This window comes from Schistocerca nitens, chromosome 6 (assembly GCF_023898315.1).
Source record: "Schistocerca nitens isolate TAMUIC-IGC-003100 chromosome 6, iqSchNite1.1, whole genome shotgun sequence".
Lineage (NCBI taxonomy): Eukaryota > Metazoa > Arthropoda > Insecta > Orthoptera > Acrididae > Schistocerca > Schistocerca nitens.
The window spans coordinates 315,311,660-315,329,285 of NC_064619.1; the positions used below are offsets into that span (position 1 = coordinate 315,311,660).

The 17,626-nt window shown below is 42.2% G+C and overlaps 1 protein-coding gene across 1 annotated transcript in view; it reads left to right on the forward strand.

Moving 5' to 3' along the window:
- Positions 1-17,626, forward strand: part of LOC126262652 (integrin alpha-PS3-like) — a 440,796-nt gene that overhangs the window by 224,187 nt on the left and 198,983 nt on the right. Inside the window, exon 15 of the mRNA XM_049959421.1 lies at positions 5,819-5,963. Within this exon, the coding sequence (XP_049815378.1) occupies positions 5,819-5,963 (145 nt within the window). The remainder of the gene's footprint in view (positions 1-5,818; positions 5,964-17,626) is intronic.

The following is a 17,626-nucleotide window of genomic DNA, read 5'->3' on the forward strand; positions in this document are numbered from 1 at the left end:
GTGTGGTCCTACCTTTGTACCATTCTGGCCAGCTGGTACGATTTTATTAAGGGGCTCCGGAACGCCCTATACTTGCAATGTTAAAATAACGCTTATAAATTACATCTTTGCTCACAAAGTATTTGAGGTAGGAAGTTGAACTTTTTACAGATTATTTATTGGAATATGGGCTACAACTTAACACAGGGATTTTACAAAATTTTAGTTCAGTTATTAAAGATGATTTTTTCAATTGTAATGAAAATTCACAACATTTTTTTGCAATTTTTTATTTATATATTCAAAAATATACAGTTTTTTGGAAAAAAGGCTGTGTTAAATTATGCAGAAGGTACTGACTGTGTAACATTTACTGAAAGTTTGAAATAAATATGTTTAGAAGATCCTTAGAAAACATGTAATTAGTATGAGAAAATAAAAGTTTTGGGAATCGAGCGACAAAGATTGGATTAACTTTTTAGTGCATTCCAGGTCCATAGGATGGATTATCTTCATCCTCTGCAAACTCGTCCTCCAGCTTCCTCTTGTTCCTCCTCCTGTTTACTCTTGCTTGTATTTCTAGACTCTTTACAGCCCTGTCTGCAGCCCGAAGGCGTTCCTTGTCTAAAGCAAGCATCGCTCGTACCATGTTAGAACCTATCTTCATTCCCATATTTCTAAATACCTTGCACCTTAAAATGTTGCCATCATTGAAAGTCGCAACAGCATCATACACACCAAAGTGAAGTGTTTCTATTCCAACAAATAGTCTTGGGGATTCTCGACCATATAACACTATTTACACTTTCATTGGGGTTTTGAGTTTTTCCGTGAATACACTTTTTCAACAGTTCAGGTGCTGCTAAGTCTCTGAAAATAGGTTTTATCACCTCCATTATTGCATGAGGCAGACTATGCTTATGAGTGTACACTTCACCAGTTAGCAATCCTTTGTTATATTTACACCAACTGTCTTCTTCTTTGGGACACAAGCTATGTTGGGGATTTTCATCGTCTTTATTGTGTACAGTAATAACACATACCTTTGGCTTTCCAACATTTCTCCTTTTCTTAAAAGCCTTCAGAGGATTTCTAATAACTTTACTTTTACTCATTATTATACTTCAACAAAACAGAGACTCAAGAAACAGAATTAATTACGAATATTTTCGAGATAACGACAGAGTAAATAAACATGAAACAATCGACAATCACACCAGCGATATATATTGAACCATCACAGGTTCGCCACAACACATACTTTATCTCACATCACTAAAATGTACCTGATGAACACGGACGTTAATAATAACACCATTTGACAGCAGTTTAACAGCGCCACAGTGGGTCACGCCCATGTAGAACACATTTCAAAAAAAATTTAAAAATAGTTGTAGTCTTCGGAATTGAATAAATTATATATCTATTAAAAGGTAATAGTCTGCAGATTCAGAAAACGCAAAAAAGTAAAAATTGAACTTTTCATGATTTTGAGCCTTTCCGGAGCCCCTTAAGGTATGTTCCGTTCAATATGATTATTTATTCAACATTCTATCCCGCCGTTACATGATATTATGGTAGTTGTGTTTGACTAGTCTCGACAGGTTCACCTGATTCGACGCATGCTGTATTCTAGCACAGAGTTTTTTTGGTTTCTAAAATGTCGTAAAAGAAAAAATTTACGGTCAGTAACAATTTCTTATTCACAATTAGAATTGTGCATGCTAAGACCATACCCTAATTATTGCTTGTTTCGTTATCCCTATAGATTATCTGAAGAAGCCACACGAAGGCGAAATGCTTTGTTAATAAAAGAATAAATTACAACCAAGACTGTTTTTAATTTAAAGAAAACCTTGTAGGGATATGAAATGGGATGATCACATAGGTTCAGCGAATGTAAAGCAGGTGGAAGACTGCGGTTTATTGGTAAAAGACTAGGGAAATGCAATATAAGGGAAATTGCTTACAAATAACTCATTCATACCGGCAGAAAATTGCTCAAGTGCGTGGGACACGTACTAAATAGGGCTAATACGGGATCCTGAATGCCTAGAGAGAAGGGCAACACGAATGGTCACAGATTTGTTTCGGTCCGTGGGAGAGTGTAGCAGAGATGCTGAAAAAACTGAACTGGTAGACACTTGAAGATAGATGCAAAGTACCATGATAAATCCTCCTTACAAATTTTGAAGTACCGGCTTTAAATGATGGCCAGGAATGTATTATAAACACCTACGTGTTGTCCCCATAGGGACCGTGAAAACAAGATTAGATTAATTAGAGAAAGCACAGCTATAATTAAACAGTCGTTCTTCCCACGCTCCATCTGTGAATGGAACGGAAAGAAGGGCAAGTATAGATGTAGATGCAGATGGAGAACGTAGCTATTGCTGCCGCAGCGATATTGTGTACGCAGACAAACGTGGACCGCCAACGTTCTCCCCCTCCCACGCTTGACCCTCAGCCACTTCGTTATTTGGATCGGGACATAATTTTTTGCCCGATACACTTGCTCAGTTCACATGTTTTACACTGTCTATCTGCAAAGGGTGTAACACTTGCATACATCTGCAAACCAAATGTGTGTGATTCTTTGTTCGTGTTACGATTTTTAATAGCAGGAGTGTATTTCCGTGAAGACTGTTATAAACGGATGTAGCACACCATACTGGCTGCTTTTATATCTATATCTACATCTACATCTACATGGATACTCTGCGAATCCAGTCCTGGCAGAGGGCTAATCGAACCACCTTCACAATAAACCCCAATTATTCCACTCTCAAGCAGCACGTTGAAGAAACGAACACTTATATCTTTCCATGCGAGCTCCGATTTCCGTTATTTTATTATCACGATCGTTTTTTCCTATGTAGGTCGGCGTTAACAAGAGATTTTCGCATTCAGCCGAGGAAGATGGTGACTGAAATTTCATGAGAAAATCCCGGCACAACGCGAAACGGCTTTGTTTTAATCATGTCCACTCCAAATCCTGTACCATGTCCATGATAATCTCTCTCCGATTTCTCGATAGTACAGAACGTGCTGCTGTACTTTGAACTTTCTCGATGTACTCCGTTAATCCTGTCTGGTAAGAATTCCACACGGCGCAGCATTACTCCAAAAGAGGACAGGTAAGTGTAGTGTAGACAGCCTGTTTTGCAGACCTGTCGCATCTTATAATGTTCTGCCAATAAAACGCAGTCTCTGGTTCGACTTCCCCACAACATTTTCTATATTTCTTTCGAATTTAAAATGGTTCAAATGGCTCTGAGCACTATGTGACTTAACTGCTGCGGTCATCAGTCCCCTAGAACTTAGAACTACTTAAACCTAACTAACCTAACGACATAACACACATCCATGTCCGAGGCAGGATTCGAAATTGCGACCGTAGCGGTAGCGGGGTTTCAGACTGTAGCGCCTAGAACCGCTCGGCCACCCTGCCGGTGAATTTAAAATGTTAGTAATTGTAATTCCTAGTCAGGAAGTTGAATTTACTGTCTTTGGATTTGATTGATTTATCGTGTAACTGAAATTTAACTGATTTCTTTCAGCATTCATGTGAATGGCGTAACACTTATTTAGGGACAATTTCCAATTTTCGCACCACACAGATATCTTTTCTAAATCGTTTTGCAATTTGTTTTGATCTTCTTACGACTTTACTCGACGGTAAACGACAGCGTCATCTGCAGACAACCTAAGACGGCTGGTCGGATTGGTCCTAAGTCGTTTGTACAGTTAAGGAACAGCAGAGAGCCTGTAACAGTGTCTTGGGGAACGCCAGAAATCGCTTCTGTTTTAGTCAATGACTTTCCGTCAGTTAATACCAACTGTGATCTCTCTGACAGAAAATCATGTATCCAGTCGCCCGAAAGACTATATTCCATAAGCTTTCAACTTTATTACAAGCCGCTTGTGAAGTACAGTGTCAAAAGCCTTCTGGAAATCTAGAAATACTGAAAAAATTTGAAATCCATTGTCAATAGCACTAAACATTTCGTGTGAAAAAAGAGCTACTTGTGTCTCACAAGAACAATGTTTTGTAAGTCCGTGTTTACTGTGTCCATAGACCGTTCTCTTCGAGGTAATTCGTAATGTTCGAACACAACATATGTTGCAAAATCCTGCTGCATATCGTCGTTAATGATAAGGACCTGTAATTTAGTAGATTACTCCTATTGCCTTTCTTGAATGTTGGTGTGACCTGTGTAAATTTCCAGTCGTTGGGTAGACATATTTCTTCGAGCGAGTGGTTGTATATGCTTGTTAAGTATGGAGCTATTGCACGTGGCCAATGGTGCAGACCGATCGGCGGAGTCGTGGGTCGTGCTGGACGTCCGTTGGATTCACATGGCCGAGTTATAACCGTGATACCTACCCACTGCAGCCTCAAGCAGTGTAACCGAAGCCATCGCAGCCTGGAGCCGAGAGCATCTGCACACAGTAGTCACACAGTCGCTATCTATACTAAAGAATATGGAAAACTACACTACACAAACAAAGAACTATCGACATGTGCTATGAAACTCTACTGTAGACACTGACGAAAACGCAAGAAGTGAGTCTAATAAAGTAAATTAATATGCAGAGATAGAAAAACTAAACTATCATCTACATCTACATCTACATCTACATCCATACTCCGCAATCCACCATACGGTGCGTGGTGGAGGGTACCTCGTACCACAACTAGCATCTTCTCTCCCCGTTCCACTGCCAAACAGAACGAGGGAAAAATGACTGCCTATATGCCTCTGTACGAGCCCTAATCTCTCTTATCTTATCTTTGTGGTTTTTCCGCGAAATGTAGGTTGGCGGCAGTAAAATTGTACTGCAGTCAACCTCAAATGCTGGTTCTCTAAATTTCCTCAGTAGCGATTCACGAAAAGAACGCCGTCTTTTCTCTAGAGACTCCCACCCCAGTTCCTGAAGCATTTCCGTAACACTCGCGTGGTGATCAAACCTACCAGTAACAAATCTAGCATCCCGCCTCTGAATTACTTCTATGTCCTCCCTAAATCCGACCTGATAGGGATCCCAAACGCTCGAGCAGTACTCAAGAATTGGTCGTAGTAGTGTTTTATAAGCGGTCTCCTTTACAGATGAACCACATCTTCCCAAAATTCTACCAATGAACCAAAGACGACTATCCGCCTTCCCCACAACTGCCATTACATGCTTGTCCCACTTCATATCGCTCTGCAATGTTACGCCCAAATATTTAATCGACGTGACTGTGTCAAACACTACTCTACTAATGGAGTATTCAAACATTACAGGATTCTTTTTCCTATTCATCTGCATTAATTTACATTTATCTATATTTAGAGTTAGCTGCCATTCTTTACACCAATCACAAATCCTGTCCAAGTCATCTTGTATCCTCCTACAGTCACTCAACGACGACACCTTTCCGTACACCACAGCATCAACAGCATGATCCACAAACAGCCACACATTGCTATCCACCACCGAGGACAACGTACTGGGTTCTATTACAAGCACACAGGAGAGCCTAAATAATTCGCTGTTGACTTGTAATACGTCACAAACCCGGTTTACTTTCCGACACAAACGAAAACGCGAGAACTGTGTCTAGTCAACATTGAATTAACCCGCAGAAACTCGAGAAACTAAAACTACCGAAGCACACAGATGAAATTATGCAGTTCGCTCCTGATTAGGAACTCGTAAAATGTGACAAAATCGGTCACCTCACCGTTGCTGCTTGCCTCTCTGCCGGCTGCTGCTGCCTGACTATATCAGTACTTTAGGACTGCAGAATGACGTCCGAGGTATGAGGACTGCAGGAGGCCTCGCGCTGTTGCAGACGGCGTGTTCTGCGGCGACTGCCCGGTGGCGGACCCGCAGCGCAGCGTGGGCGGCTCGGTGCTCATCCCGTTCAACACGGGCTGCCGGAACGAGGCACGCTGCGAGTCCGATCTGCGCCTCTCCGTGGACGCCTCCTGGCAGCCGTGAGTCATTCCCTGTATCGCATACTACTCTACACACGTTTTTATGATCCAACAAGTCGTCTTCGACTCCCACGTTCTTCTGGACGTTGCTTCGGCCTTCAATCTTCGCAGGGTCGTTCTAGCGCTTTCTTTGATGTCCTCTATCCACCTTCTCCTTGATTTTCCTCTATATCCTTGACTTCCAAGCGTTACAGTTTTTTCTAGTGAGTCTTTTGCCTTCATGTTACGCCCAAAGTAGCATAATTTCATTGGTCCCCAGGGATGTTTTTGGTTTAATTTGCCAGGACTCTTTTTAACTATGTTTCAGTCCTGGAAATCCTCAGTACCCCTTCCAAATCCACACTAAAAAGAATCGATTTTCCTCTGATTCACTTCTTTCAGTCTCTGTGACTCACATCCGTGCAAAACTATACGGGAGCTGAAAGTTTGTGATATTTATTTTGGTCAGTAGTTGCAGTTTCCTTTCCATTAGCAACTTGCGTTATTTAATCGTAGCGCCCTTTCCAGGTTGTAGCATTATCATTATTTCCTCAGTGCTGCAGTTGCTTTTTGCTATTATAGATTCAATACACATCTATATTTTTCGACGCTATCAATGATTTCTCCATCCATCACCACAAGATCTTCATTCATGTTGTCAGAATTTGTATGTCCTCAATTTAGCCCCAGGTTAAATTTTTCACGTTTTTCGAACATACTTAAGGGAGTTTCCCGTTCACGAGTTTTCGGAACTTTTTTTTTCATTTTGACTCCTTATAAAGTATATGTGATCGACGGGGTTTTATCGAAAAATTATTCTTTATATCTGGAAATCATGTTTCAATGGAAGCATGCACACGCCCTCTCAGTGCTTAGGTTGAATGCGACTCGGATCAATATCTCCTTCTCTGTAAAGTTATTGTAGCGTTCTAGGTCGAAGGACATATCGATATAGGTGTACTTGCCCACCAAATGCCCCAAGTACATGGTTTCCAAAAAAGTAGCGTTAAAGAAGCGATCACGGTGACTCTTTATCGCAGGTGTTCAACGAATCACAATCCGCAGCAAACTGAGATGAATGGGACACTGGATACTTTCGAGTGTAGGCCACCATTGAGGAGTGAAGTTATTTAAGCTATCGTTGATGTTTACGAACTTCTGACTGACATTAATTTGATCGAGAGATGCCTTGGCGCCTGTACGGAGAACAGCAATGAAGCACTGAATTCATTGGTTGGAACTTACGCTCCAAAACACATGTTTTCGAGAGCAAAAGTCGCACAAATAGATAAAAATTGGGCGTGGGTCATTTTTAACATCGGATTGCAGGGGATCGTTATCAGCGCTACGGCTTGCTCATTCGCCGTGGAAAACGAAGAGAAACGCCTCAAGCGTTCGGACCGGTGCTCCTCCCAGAGCGGCGTCGAGGCTAGAATTGCGGCTAGAGACACTCGCGCTTTAGAAAATGAGATCTTCGAGTTCAAGAGGAAGATTTACTGTATGGCCCAGAAATAACAAAGTAATGGTAAGTTGAAAAATTTTAAAGTTATATACATAAAACTCGAACTCAAACCTTTAAATGCGCGTTACTCGAGACAACGTTTGTGAAACTGGTTTACATGGTTAAAAAAAACGACTCGGTAAAACTGGATGACCTTTTAGACTTGATAAAATGGTCACTTGTAATTTTGGCGTGAACTTCAAAAAGCAATACATTTTTCATAATGTTTGTTATTTACTTTCATTTGAAGGCAACAAAATAGATCGATTTTCAGTGCCTACTTTTTCAAGTGGCCGCCGTTTTGAAATACACTTCAAAAGTTTGTTTTTCGAGGTTCACGCCATAGAGAATTTAAATCTGATAATATACATATGTTTAAGTCTGTTTGCAGATTTATAGTTCAGTCGTGCGAAACGCTTAGCTGCGCAATCCGCGCAGAGGTATTTTAGCCGGCACTTTTTGTTGCATACGTTCATCAATTTACAGGCCAAAAATTATTTACATGATATTATGATATGTACTTCAGTTTGTTAATAATGCCGGCCGGAGTGGCCGAGCGGTTCTAGGCGCTACAGTCGGGAACCGCACGACCGCTGCGGTCGCAGGTTCGAATCCTGCCTCAGGCATGGATGTGTGTGATGTCCTTGGGTTTAAGTAGTTCTAAGTTCTAGGGGACTGATGACCTGAGAAGTTAAGTCTCATAGTGCTCAGAGCCATTTGAACCATTTTTTTTGTTAATAATGGTTTGGATGAAAAAATATTTCTTTGCAGAAAAAAGTTGAATATGAGCATAAATAAGGCTCCGAGACCGGAAAACACCTTTAATGTCTTTTTCACTGCCTGCTATAAGTTTTGTGTCATCTGTAAATCTTAGATTATTAATTAAACTCACTCGAATCTGAATTCCAGTTTCCATATATGTTAGAACTGCAGTACTCATTAGGCGTTCACCACACAAACTGAAAGGAAGCGGAGATAGATTGCGTGCCCATATTTTAATCCGCAAAGCACCCGTTTACAGCTGTCTCCTGATATCTCTTCTCTTTTAGCAGATGACATGCGCTCGACCAATCGTGTCCTTGAGTTAATCAGTGTCAGTGAGATGACATCAGTCATTTGAAGCTCTTTTTTTGGGGAACACATTGCCCCCCCCCCCCCCCCCCCTTCAATAGTAGTTTTCTAAGATTTACTTTCGTTTTTGGTTTTCCTCCTTCTTGAGTTTCGCTCCAGTTGCTGCTTATTTAACATTCGGTTTTTTACCCTTCCCTAAGCCACAGAATGAGCGCTTATGACCGTAGCAGTTTTGAGCCCTAAAACCATAACAAAAAAAGTCCCTTTCTGGCTTCTTTCCCTATCTCGAAATCTTCTGCTATATTTTTGCTGTTGCTTCTTGGTTATTGTATAGGTTTATGATTAGTTGTGTAAGGTGCTCTGATATCTCGAAAAGCCTAGTACTTGCCTGAGTTTAGAATAGCTTACACAGTAATATGCTTTGCCGGCCGCGGTGGCCGTGCGGTTTTAGACGCTCCAGTCCGGAGCCGCGGTGCTGCTACGGTCGCAGGTTCGAATCCTGCCTCGGGCATGGGTGTGTGTGATGTCCTTAGATTAGTTAGGTTTAAGTAGTTCTAAGTTCTAGGGGACTGATGACCACAGCAGTTGAGTCCCATAGTGCTCAGAGCCATTTTAACCATTTTTTAGTAATATGCTTTGATGACGTTATTGAAGCACCAAAGTCTTTTATATTATATAGCTTTTTCCATGATTTACCACATATTTTTCATTGGGTCACTGGTCATTCTACCCTTTTCGAACCCTGCTTGTTCCCTTGGCAACTATCGGTCGATGTATGGTTTTAGTCGGTTCTGGATGATTTTCAAGAAAATCTTGTTAGCAGTTGATATAAGAGACATTGTTCTGTAATTTTCGCACTTTTCTGGCTTCCCTTTCTTCAGGGTTGGCATGTAAACAGTTCTTTTTCATTCTGTATGCCAGATACAGGTAGATCAATTTTTGGCACAATTTTTCAGTTGCTTCATTTTCTGCATTTTTTATTATCTTTCTTTGGAGGCCACCAAATCCTAGAGCTCTTCTTCCTGTAATTTCCTTTAGGGCACTCTAACCTCTTTCATACTTGAGTTTTCTGCTATATCATAATGTCTCGTGATTGTCTTTCATACATTTATTATTTTGTATAAGTTTTCCATAAGCTCTACCCATCTTCTAAGAACATCATTCCTTTCAACTTGCATCTCACTGTTGTTCCCGTCTACCAAGGCGCATAGCAAGCTGGAATGTTTTGCTTAGTCATTTGATCTCTTTCACCATGTCTCTTCTTATCCATTTTTATTGTTTTTCTGTTATTGCACTTTTTTTTTGGGGGGGGGGGATTTGTATTTGTCTTTTCTAGCTTGGTTTTGGAATTCGTCGTTTTGCATTGTGATCGCACTGCGAACCCCTCTTACATCTTCTTTCCCGCCAATATCAGTGACATTTCTGACAGCCATGTTGTTCCGATTCGCTTTTCGTCTGCACGAATGATTATGTCAACTGATATTTTATTTGTTGTTTTAATGTTTTCCCATAACTCGTTTACATCGCTGTCGACATAACCAAGTAATTTGAACCTGTCCGTTTTCACTACAGCGTAATTTTCTAAAATACAGTGTGACCCAGTAGTCCATTATAATTTGAAAACTCACTAATTCACGGAATAATGCAGGTAGAGCAGTAAAAACTGACACACGTGCCTTCTTTGACATGGGGTTTTATTGAAACTAAAACCGAGGGCAAAACCCGGCCAACAAGTGGTGCTGGACCAATGAAGTCCATTTTACATTCTGAGGATCTGTCAACTCCAACAACTGCAGAATTTTGACTACCGAAAATCCTAGAATTGTCGTGGAAACCCCACTGTATGATGGGAAAGTTACGGTGTGGTGTGGATCTGTTACATCAGTCGTGATTGGTCCCTTTTTCTTCGAGAAAATGTGGCGAGCCGCGCGGGATTAGCCGAGCGGTCTCAGGCGCTGCAGTCATGGACTGTACAGCTGGTTCCGGCGGAGGTTCGAGTCCTCCCTCGGGCATGGGTGTGTGTGTCTGTCGTTAGGATCATTTAGGTTAAGTAGTGTGTAAGCTTAGGGACCGATGACCTTAGTAGTTAAGTCCCATAAGATTTCACACACATTTTGAAAAAAATGTGGCGTCCGGCTTTTCAAACTGTCGGCGTGACTTGTGCGTGGTACACCAATATGTTACAGAATCGCGTCATCCCCGACCTGGCTGACAAACACCTGGAAGGTATGACTTTCATGGAGATGGCACTCCACCCCATATTGCTAACCATGTGAAATAACCCTTGCGTACATCGTTTGGTGACGATCGCATGCTGAGCCGCCACTTCCGTTAAGCTTGGCCTCGCATGTCTCTAGACCTCAAACCGTGCGATTATTGATTGTGTGGTGACCTGAAGTCACAAGTCTACCAAGACCGGCCGACCTAATAAGGGATGCTAAAAGACAACATCCGGCAGCATTTCCTCACACTTGAGCGTCTGCCATGTAAGCAGGAGATCCCGGGTTCGAGTCCCGGTCGGGGCACACATTTTCAACATGTCCTCAATGAAGTGTATCAACGCCTGCTTGCAGCTAGGGTGTCTATTTAATTATCATTTCATTCCTCACAATACCTACTGATATGCTCTACTGTGTTGTTCACAACATTGTCCCTTGACTACAGTCATTGCTGATGAATGACGGCCCGACATGTTGAGCATGTGTTATAAAGAACGTCGTCTTTCGTAAGAATTAATTGTTATACTAATTATTGCTTTGTAGCATATGAAGTGCCATCTGTTTGTCATTTTGTGCACTTTTCCTTTGGTTTCAAGCATGTGTGTCAGTTTTTACATCTTTACCTGCATTATTCCATGAAGTAATTAAATTTTCAAATGTTAAGAGGCTTTGGTTCACCCTTTGTTTTCAGTCTCGTATTTAGCGACTTGGATGCTGTTTTCAGGTTATTCAACTTCATCTGAACCTTGGCTACTAGTAATTGATGGCCTCAATTGCAGTCTGCACCCTGTAATGTTTTCGCTGTCCGGACGTAGCTTTTAAAAATCTTAGTTTCGTGATATGTCGCCAGTTCGATTTCTCTACAGTCCGTTTGGGGATGTCCATGCGTTTAGTCAGCATTTATAATGTCTGAAAGAGTTCATTTGTTAACAAGTGCGAAATATCACCTATATAATGCAAAAGCGAAAGTATGAGCGATTTATTTGCTGGTCCGGTCAATTCTGGGTTGTTTAAAACCCATCTATAGTTTAGTTGTTCGAACGCAGTTTGCGTATTAACAGTTTTAACGTAAGAAAGTCAGAGCCGTGTTCGAACATTATATACGCATTAATCTTTGGCTCCTCTTGATATAGATGCTTAGGTTCTGCTTCAAGGGGAGTTTCCCTTTCGGTTCCCACTGTGGGGCCGGAAGTCAGCTGACACAAAGGCACCTTCTGGTCTACACAATTTTTAAAACATACCAGACTATTTTAGGAAACTGAATGACGTTAAAAAGAAAGAGTTAAAAATATGTAAAATGCGTTGATGAATACGGTGATGTTCACGAGGGGTTGGCTGTGCACTGCAGATGAATGAGTAGTTGCTTCTTCCGGTAAGTGTAAGTGAAGGGATGAGTGCCCACTTATTAATCACTGGAAAGAAAAATATAAGGGGCGTATCTAAAAGTTTCCGTTTGAAGGCGTCGCCGCAGCGTATATGCAACGTAGCGCTACGTGGGTGCGGTATATGTGGAGACGTGAACTATGGCGACGTTATTATCAAATGCCTCTAAACAGGACCACTGTGCTGTTATTCTTTTCTTGGCCGCCGAAGCACAAACACCCACAGATAACCATTGGAGAATGAAGAATATGAATGGGCCAGTCATCATGTCTGACGGAAAACATCGTTGTGGAATCGTGCGACAAGGTGGTGAAAGCTGATTTAATGTGAAGAAACGTGAAATGCAGTATTGAACCTTTTATAAATATCGTTTAAAATGTATGTCGATGAAGCAAACAACGACCTTACAAAATTTAAAACAGGAATCCAAGGTAAAAAGCAACCGATAACAACACACGAAACATAGTGCTTTTCACTGATAATAACGAAAGCTTGTCGGAATATTTTCTAAGAAACAAAGGGAACAAGCAGTAATAAATCATTTTAGAAAAAATCATAGAATTATGAAACAGCGGCAAAATGCTCCGTATGGAGCACACAAAAGGTGAGAATGGTCCTGTTTAAAAGAGTGAGTGAGAATTGGTATAACAGCTGCCTCATCCTACCTTCCTCACCAAATTTAAGAATTCTCGCAAAAATTACGGCATGCGAACTTATTCGTACTCTTCTTAACAAGCAACTCATCTCTCACTCACACAAGCTCTCCTAATTCTGGTCCACCCAGATAGCTGAATGGTCAGCGTGACGGACTGCCGTCCTCATGGGCCCGGGTTCGATTACCAGCTAGGTCGGGGATTTTCTGCGCTCAGGGACTGGGTGTTGTGTTGTCTTCATCATAATTTCATCCCCATCGAGCGCGCAGGTCGCCCAATGGGGGGTCGAATGTAATAAGACCTACACCAAGGCGGCTGGACCTGCCCCATAAGGGGCCTCCCGGCCAATGACGCCAAACGCTCATTTCCATTTTTCCTAATTCTAACTCGCTCACACCCACTGGTACATCACGCTAAATCACTCATACCAGTCCACACCCATTAGCCTATTCTCACTCATTCATTCAGCCCAACTCATTGTGATTGTCTCTTTATGTCTGTCTCTAATTGTCACTGTCTTCTGTCTCAGTCACCCTGTCCTTCGTTCTGTCCTACAACTGCTACTGTCTCCTCTCACTCTCACTTCTTCCTCTTGCTCTCTCTATCCTCCGCTACCTCATTCATGCATTCCCACTGCTTCTGTCTCTTCTCATTCTTCATGGTAACGCACCTCCCCATTTCCCCAATGTCGTAACGCAGAACTTACACCAACTCAAGTGGGAGACACTCGAGCACCTGCCCTATAGCCCTGATCCCTCCCCATGCTGTTATCACGTCTTCCTTCCCTTAAAAAAAGCCCTTGAAGGATCGACGACACCTGTCGGACGAGAATGTGCAGCAACTGGTTACGGATATTTCTTCACACAGCAGGACACGGTCTTTTATCAAACGGATGTTTTGAAGCTGGTGCGTCGGTAGGATGATTGCATCAATGCTCACGGCGATTATCCCATATGGCATACCGAGTTCAAGTGGTTCAAGTGGCTCTGAGCACTATTGGACTCAACTGCTGAGGTCATTAGTCCCCTAGAACTTAGAACTAGTTAAACCTAACTAACCTAAGAACATCACAAACATCCATGCCCGAGGCAGGATTCGAACCTGCGACCGTAGCGGTCTTGCGGTTCCAGACTGCAGCGCCTTTAACCGCACGGCCACTTCGGCCGGCGCATACCGAGTCTGAACTGTTCGGCCTTCGACCAGAAACCTTTTTACCGCCTTTGTAATACGAGTACACCCAACAGCAGCCTGATGGGCGTTTTTTTTAGTATCGTTGGAAAGGTTTTTAGTTGTTGAGTGGGAGTTAGAGATGCGGAATGGGACACGGAGAAGGAGGCAGCTGTGAGTAGATTTATGGAGAGAAGAGGAAAGGTTGAACTACAGCTGATAAGAATGATAAATTTATGTACGCATTTTTTGGATCAGGAACCAGTCGCTATCTTGAGAAAGCTTGTGCAGTGGATGGAGGAGAGCAGAAGGTGATGTGTGCTCGCAGATGCGTAGGAGTGACCAGATTGGACTGCGATGGGATATTTTTGAGTGATGATTTCCGAAGGTGTTCTATGAATTTGAAGGCAACTTGCAGGAAATTATAAAATTTGTAATGTGCAGAAGTATATGTGGAATCAGCAAAGGTAATGGGATAATGGTTCAAATGGCTCTGAGCACTATGGAACTTAACATCCGAGGTCATCAGTCGCCTAGAACTTAGAACTACTTAAACCTAACTAACCGAAGGACATCAGACACATCCAGGCCCGAGGCAGGATTCGAACCTCCGATCGTAGCGGTCGCGCGGTTCCAGACTGAAGCGCCTAGAACCACTCGGCCACCACGACCAGCGTAATGGGATAGAAACGGCTTTTGTTGGTGTGAATGGCGCTGAAAGGTTGTAATTCCAATGTTCATATTTAACCTGTTGTGAGCAAACAACGTCTGAAGACTTGGAGTTTTCAGGTAGATTTTCAGTTCTGCTGGTAGCCTATTAAAATTTAAACGTCGTTAACAGAGTACACTATTTTTTACAATGATGAAGTGTTATTGATGTGTAATTCATTTTTACGCCTGCTGTTCACCGAATAAATGGTACAGTTTGTTCTGAACGAGTCAGTACTATGAGCAACAAGTACGATATGAAATATTTGTAGAGGGATGGAGGAATTTAATTTCGAGACACTTTAAAAAAAACGTCCAACACGGTGTTCTCGAACGGACACCTCAGGCCGTTATTCAGTGCTCTCTCGAATTATGATTGCATTAGCGGATTATCGCAGTTCTTCAGCATTTATCATAGTACGGGCAGCTCTTTTCAGACTTTCACCGTGCTTCTACTACACAACCAGATGTTCAAGCGGGGAAAATCAGACCACTGAACTGCGCTTTTACAAGATGGGGCGTCTCTATGTTTCTATGGATGTGTATGGATGAAAATTAATAACATGATGCAATACGATAATAATACAGGGGTTATTTCTCTTCAAATCTATTAACCAGATCGTGTCGTCGAGTGCAAGTTCTGGGTCGGTCAGGTAGATCACTATGAAATACTGAGGCAGTCTGTATTCGAAAGCGAGGAGTGTCGTAATGTGGTCACTCATGGCTAAAAAATGGCTCTGAGCACTATGGGACTTAACTTCTAAGGTCATCAGTCCCTTAGAACTTAGAACTACTTAAACCTAACTAACCTAAGGACATCACACGCATCCATGCCCGAGGCATGATTCGAACCTGCGACCGTAGCGGTCGCGCGGTTCCAGACTGTAGCGCTTAGAACCGCTCGGCCACCCTGACCGGCGGTCACTCGTCTTTTTCTCCTCTAACTGAACGAATCAATCATCTACATCTCCTTGAAAATGAAAAGGGTTCGGCATAGAGAAGAATCTCACCAAACGTCGTTAAAACCAAGGTTTCATTTCTTAATGGGGCAACGCCCCCTGAGAGATATCATTTTCTTCCTTCTTCTTCTTCTTTTAAAACTATTATTCTTTTGTAGTACTGCTAATTTCCCTGAGTCTCATCTAAACTGAGGAAGCTGCCCAATTAAAAAAAATCATCGAATTTTTTTATCATCAGTAGACGTACTTTCAAAAAAGAAAACAAAAATTTAACACTTGAATCATATTTAGACATTTGATTCATTAAATGGAAAGTATGGAAAGAAACAGATACTACAAGAAATCTTATATTGTATTGTAAAGTTTGTTTCATGTTACGTCAGATTATAAAATAAATTTGGGATAGAAGAGTAGATTGGATATTTGCTTATTTGAACTTGACACATCAGAGTAGCCAATAAGGTGATTGAGAAGCCGCTCAACATTACGTCATGTACAGGACAGGCAGTCTAAGAGGAAAGCGAGAAGAAGCTGTAGGGCCGAGTGTGGAGAGGCAACCAGTAAGCAGTCAGCTATGGAACTGGACGTTACAGTCAGTAAGAAGTAGTTACGAGCAGACGCAGCCAGAGTTGCAGGCCGGAGTCTTTGGGAAGAAGTTAGTTACCTGAAGAGTTCTGCAGATCTTAGAATTGTACGACGGTCCCATTAAGCAGACAGAACGATGACAAACAGCCACTGTCACTGTAGCAGGAATTGGCTATTAGTGTGGAAGCACCTCTGCTAGGGGAGTCATTTGTGTACTTAGAAATTAATTGTGTGAGAAGTATAGTCACCTAGTCATCCTTCGATGCTATGTATACACAACTAAGGGAATTTCGTCCGGACAAGCAAGTCTCCCTCTCACTTCGATCAGCCAGATGATTTTTCTTTAGCACGGACACCAGTCGCTCACCGAGTGGGGCAACACAGTGGCTAACACACTGGACGCATAATCGGGAGGACGGCGGTTCAAATACGCGCCCAGCCATCATGATTTAGGTTTTCAGTGATTTCTCTAAATAGCTTAAAGCAAATGCTGGGATGGTTTGTCGATTTCCTTTTCCATCCTTTCATAATCGGAGCTTGTGTTCCGTCTCCAATGACCTCGTTGTCGACGGGACGTTAAACACACTAATCTCCTCCTCTTCAGCCGGCCGTTGTGGCCGAGCGGTTGTAGGCCCTTCAGTTTGGAACTGCGCGACCGCGACGGTCGCAGGTTCGAATCCTGCCTCGGGCATGGATGTGTGTGATGTCCTTAGGTTAGTTAGGTTTAAATAGTTCTAAGTTCTATGGGACTGATGACCTCAGATGTTAAGTCCCATAGTGCTCAGAGCCATTTTTTTTCCTCCTCTTCCTTCTCCTCCTCCACCTCCTCCCAGTCGCTCAATCCCTTGCAAAACCCATGCTCGGGCCACGACACTAGGAAGTTTACTGCACGCAATGATATTTTGGTATATATTCCCCTTCTTTTTCTCTGCCTATTTTGCTGCCGCTGCTCCAGTGACAATGGGATACTAAGAGTGGCCGGAAAAATTTCACCCAATAGGTTCACTAGTCCGGAACCAGCGCAAAACAACTCCATCTTACAAGTCAATGTGACACTAGCGTTTGAGAATATTCTATGAACCGGAAAATCCTATAGAAGATCCTAACAGAGAGATTGAAACATCGATTATGCAAGAAAAAATTGAAGAGGAACATGACGCGACATAACAACTTGGAAGACTGTACCTGCAATAACAACTTTTTTTCTTTTTGATGACCTCATGGTGTAACAACATTTTTCGAACCCCATTAAAGATAAGCTAACTGAAATTCACATTCAGACAACACATTGGTATATACGAGATTCTAACATTAACATTATCATCATCATTCTGAACAACTTCCAGCGCCAGGCTAAGTCTGCTTGGAACCTAAGCCTCGCCGCCTAGTCCTGCTTTCAAAAATGGTTCAAATGGCTCTGAGCACTATGGGACTCAAC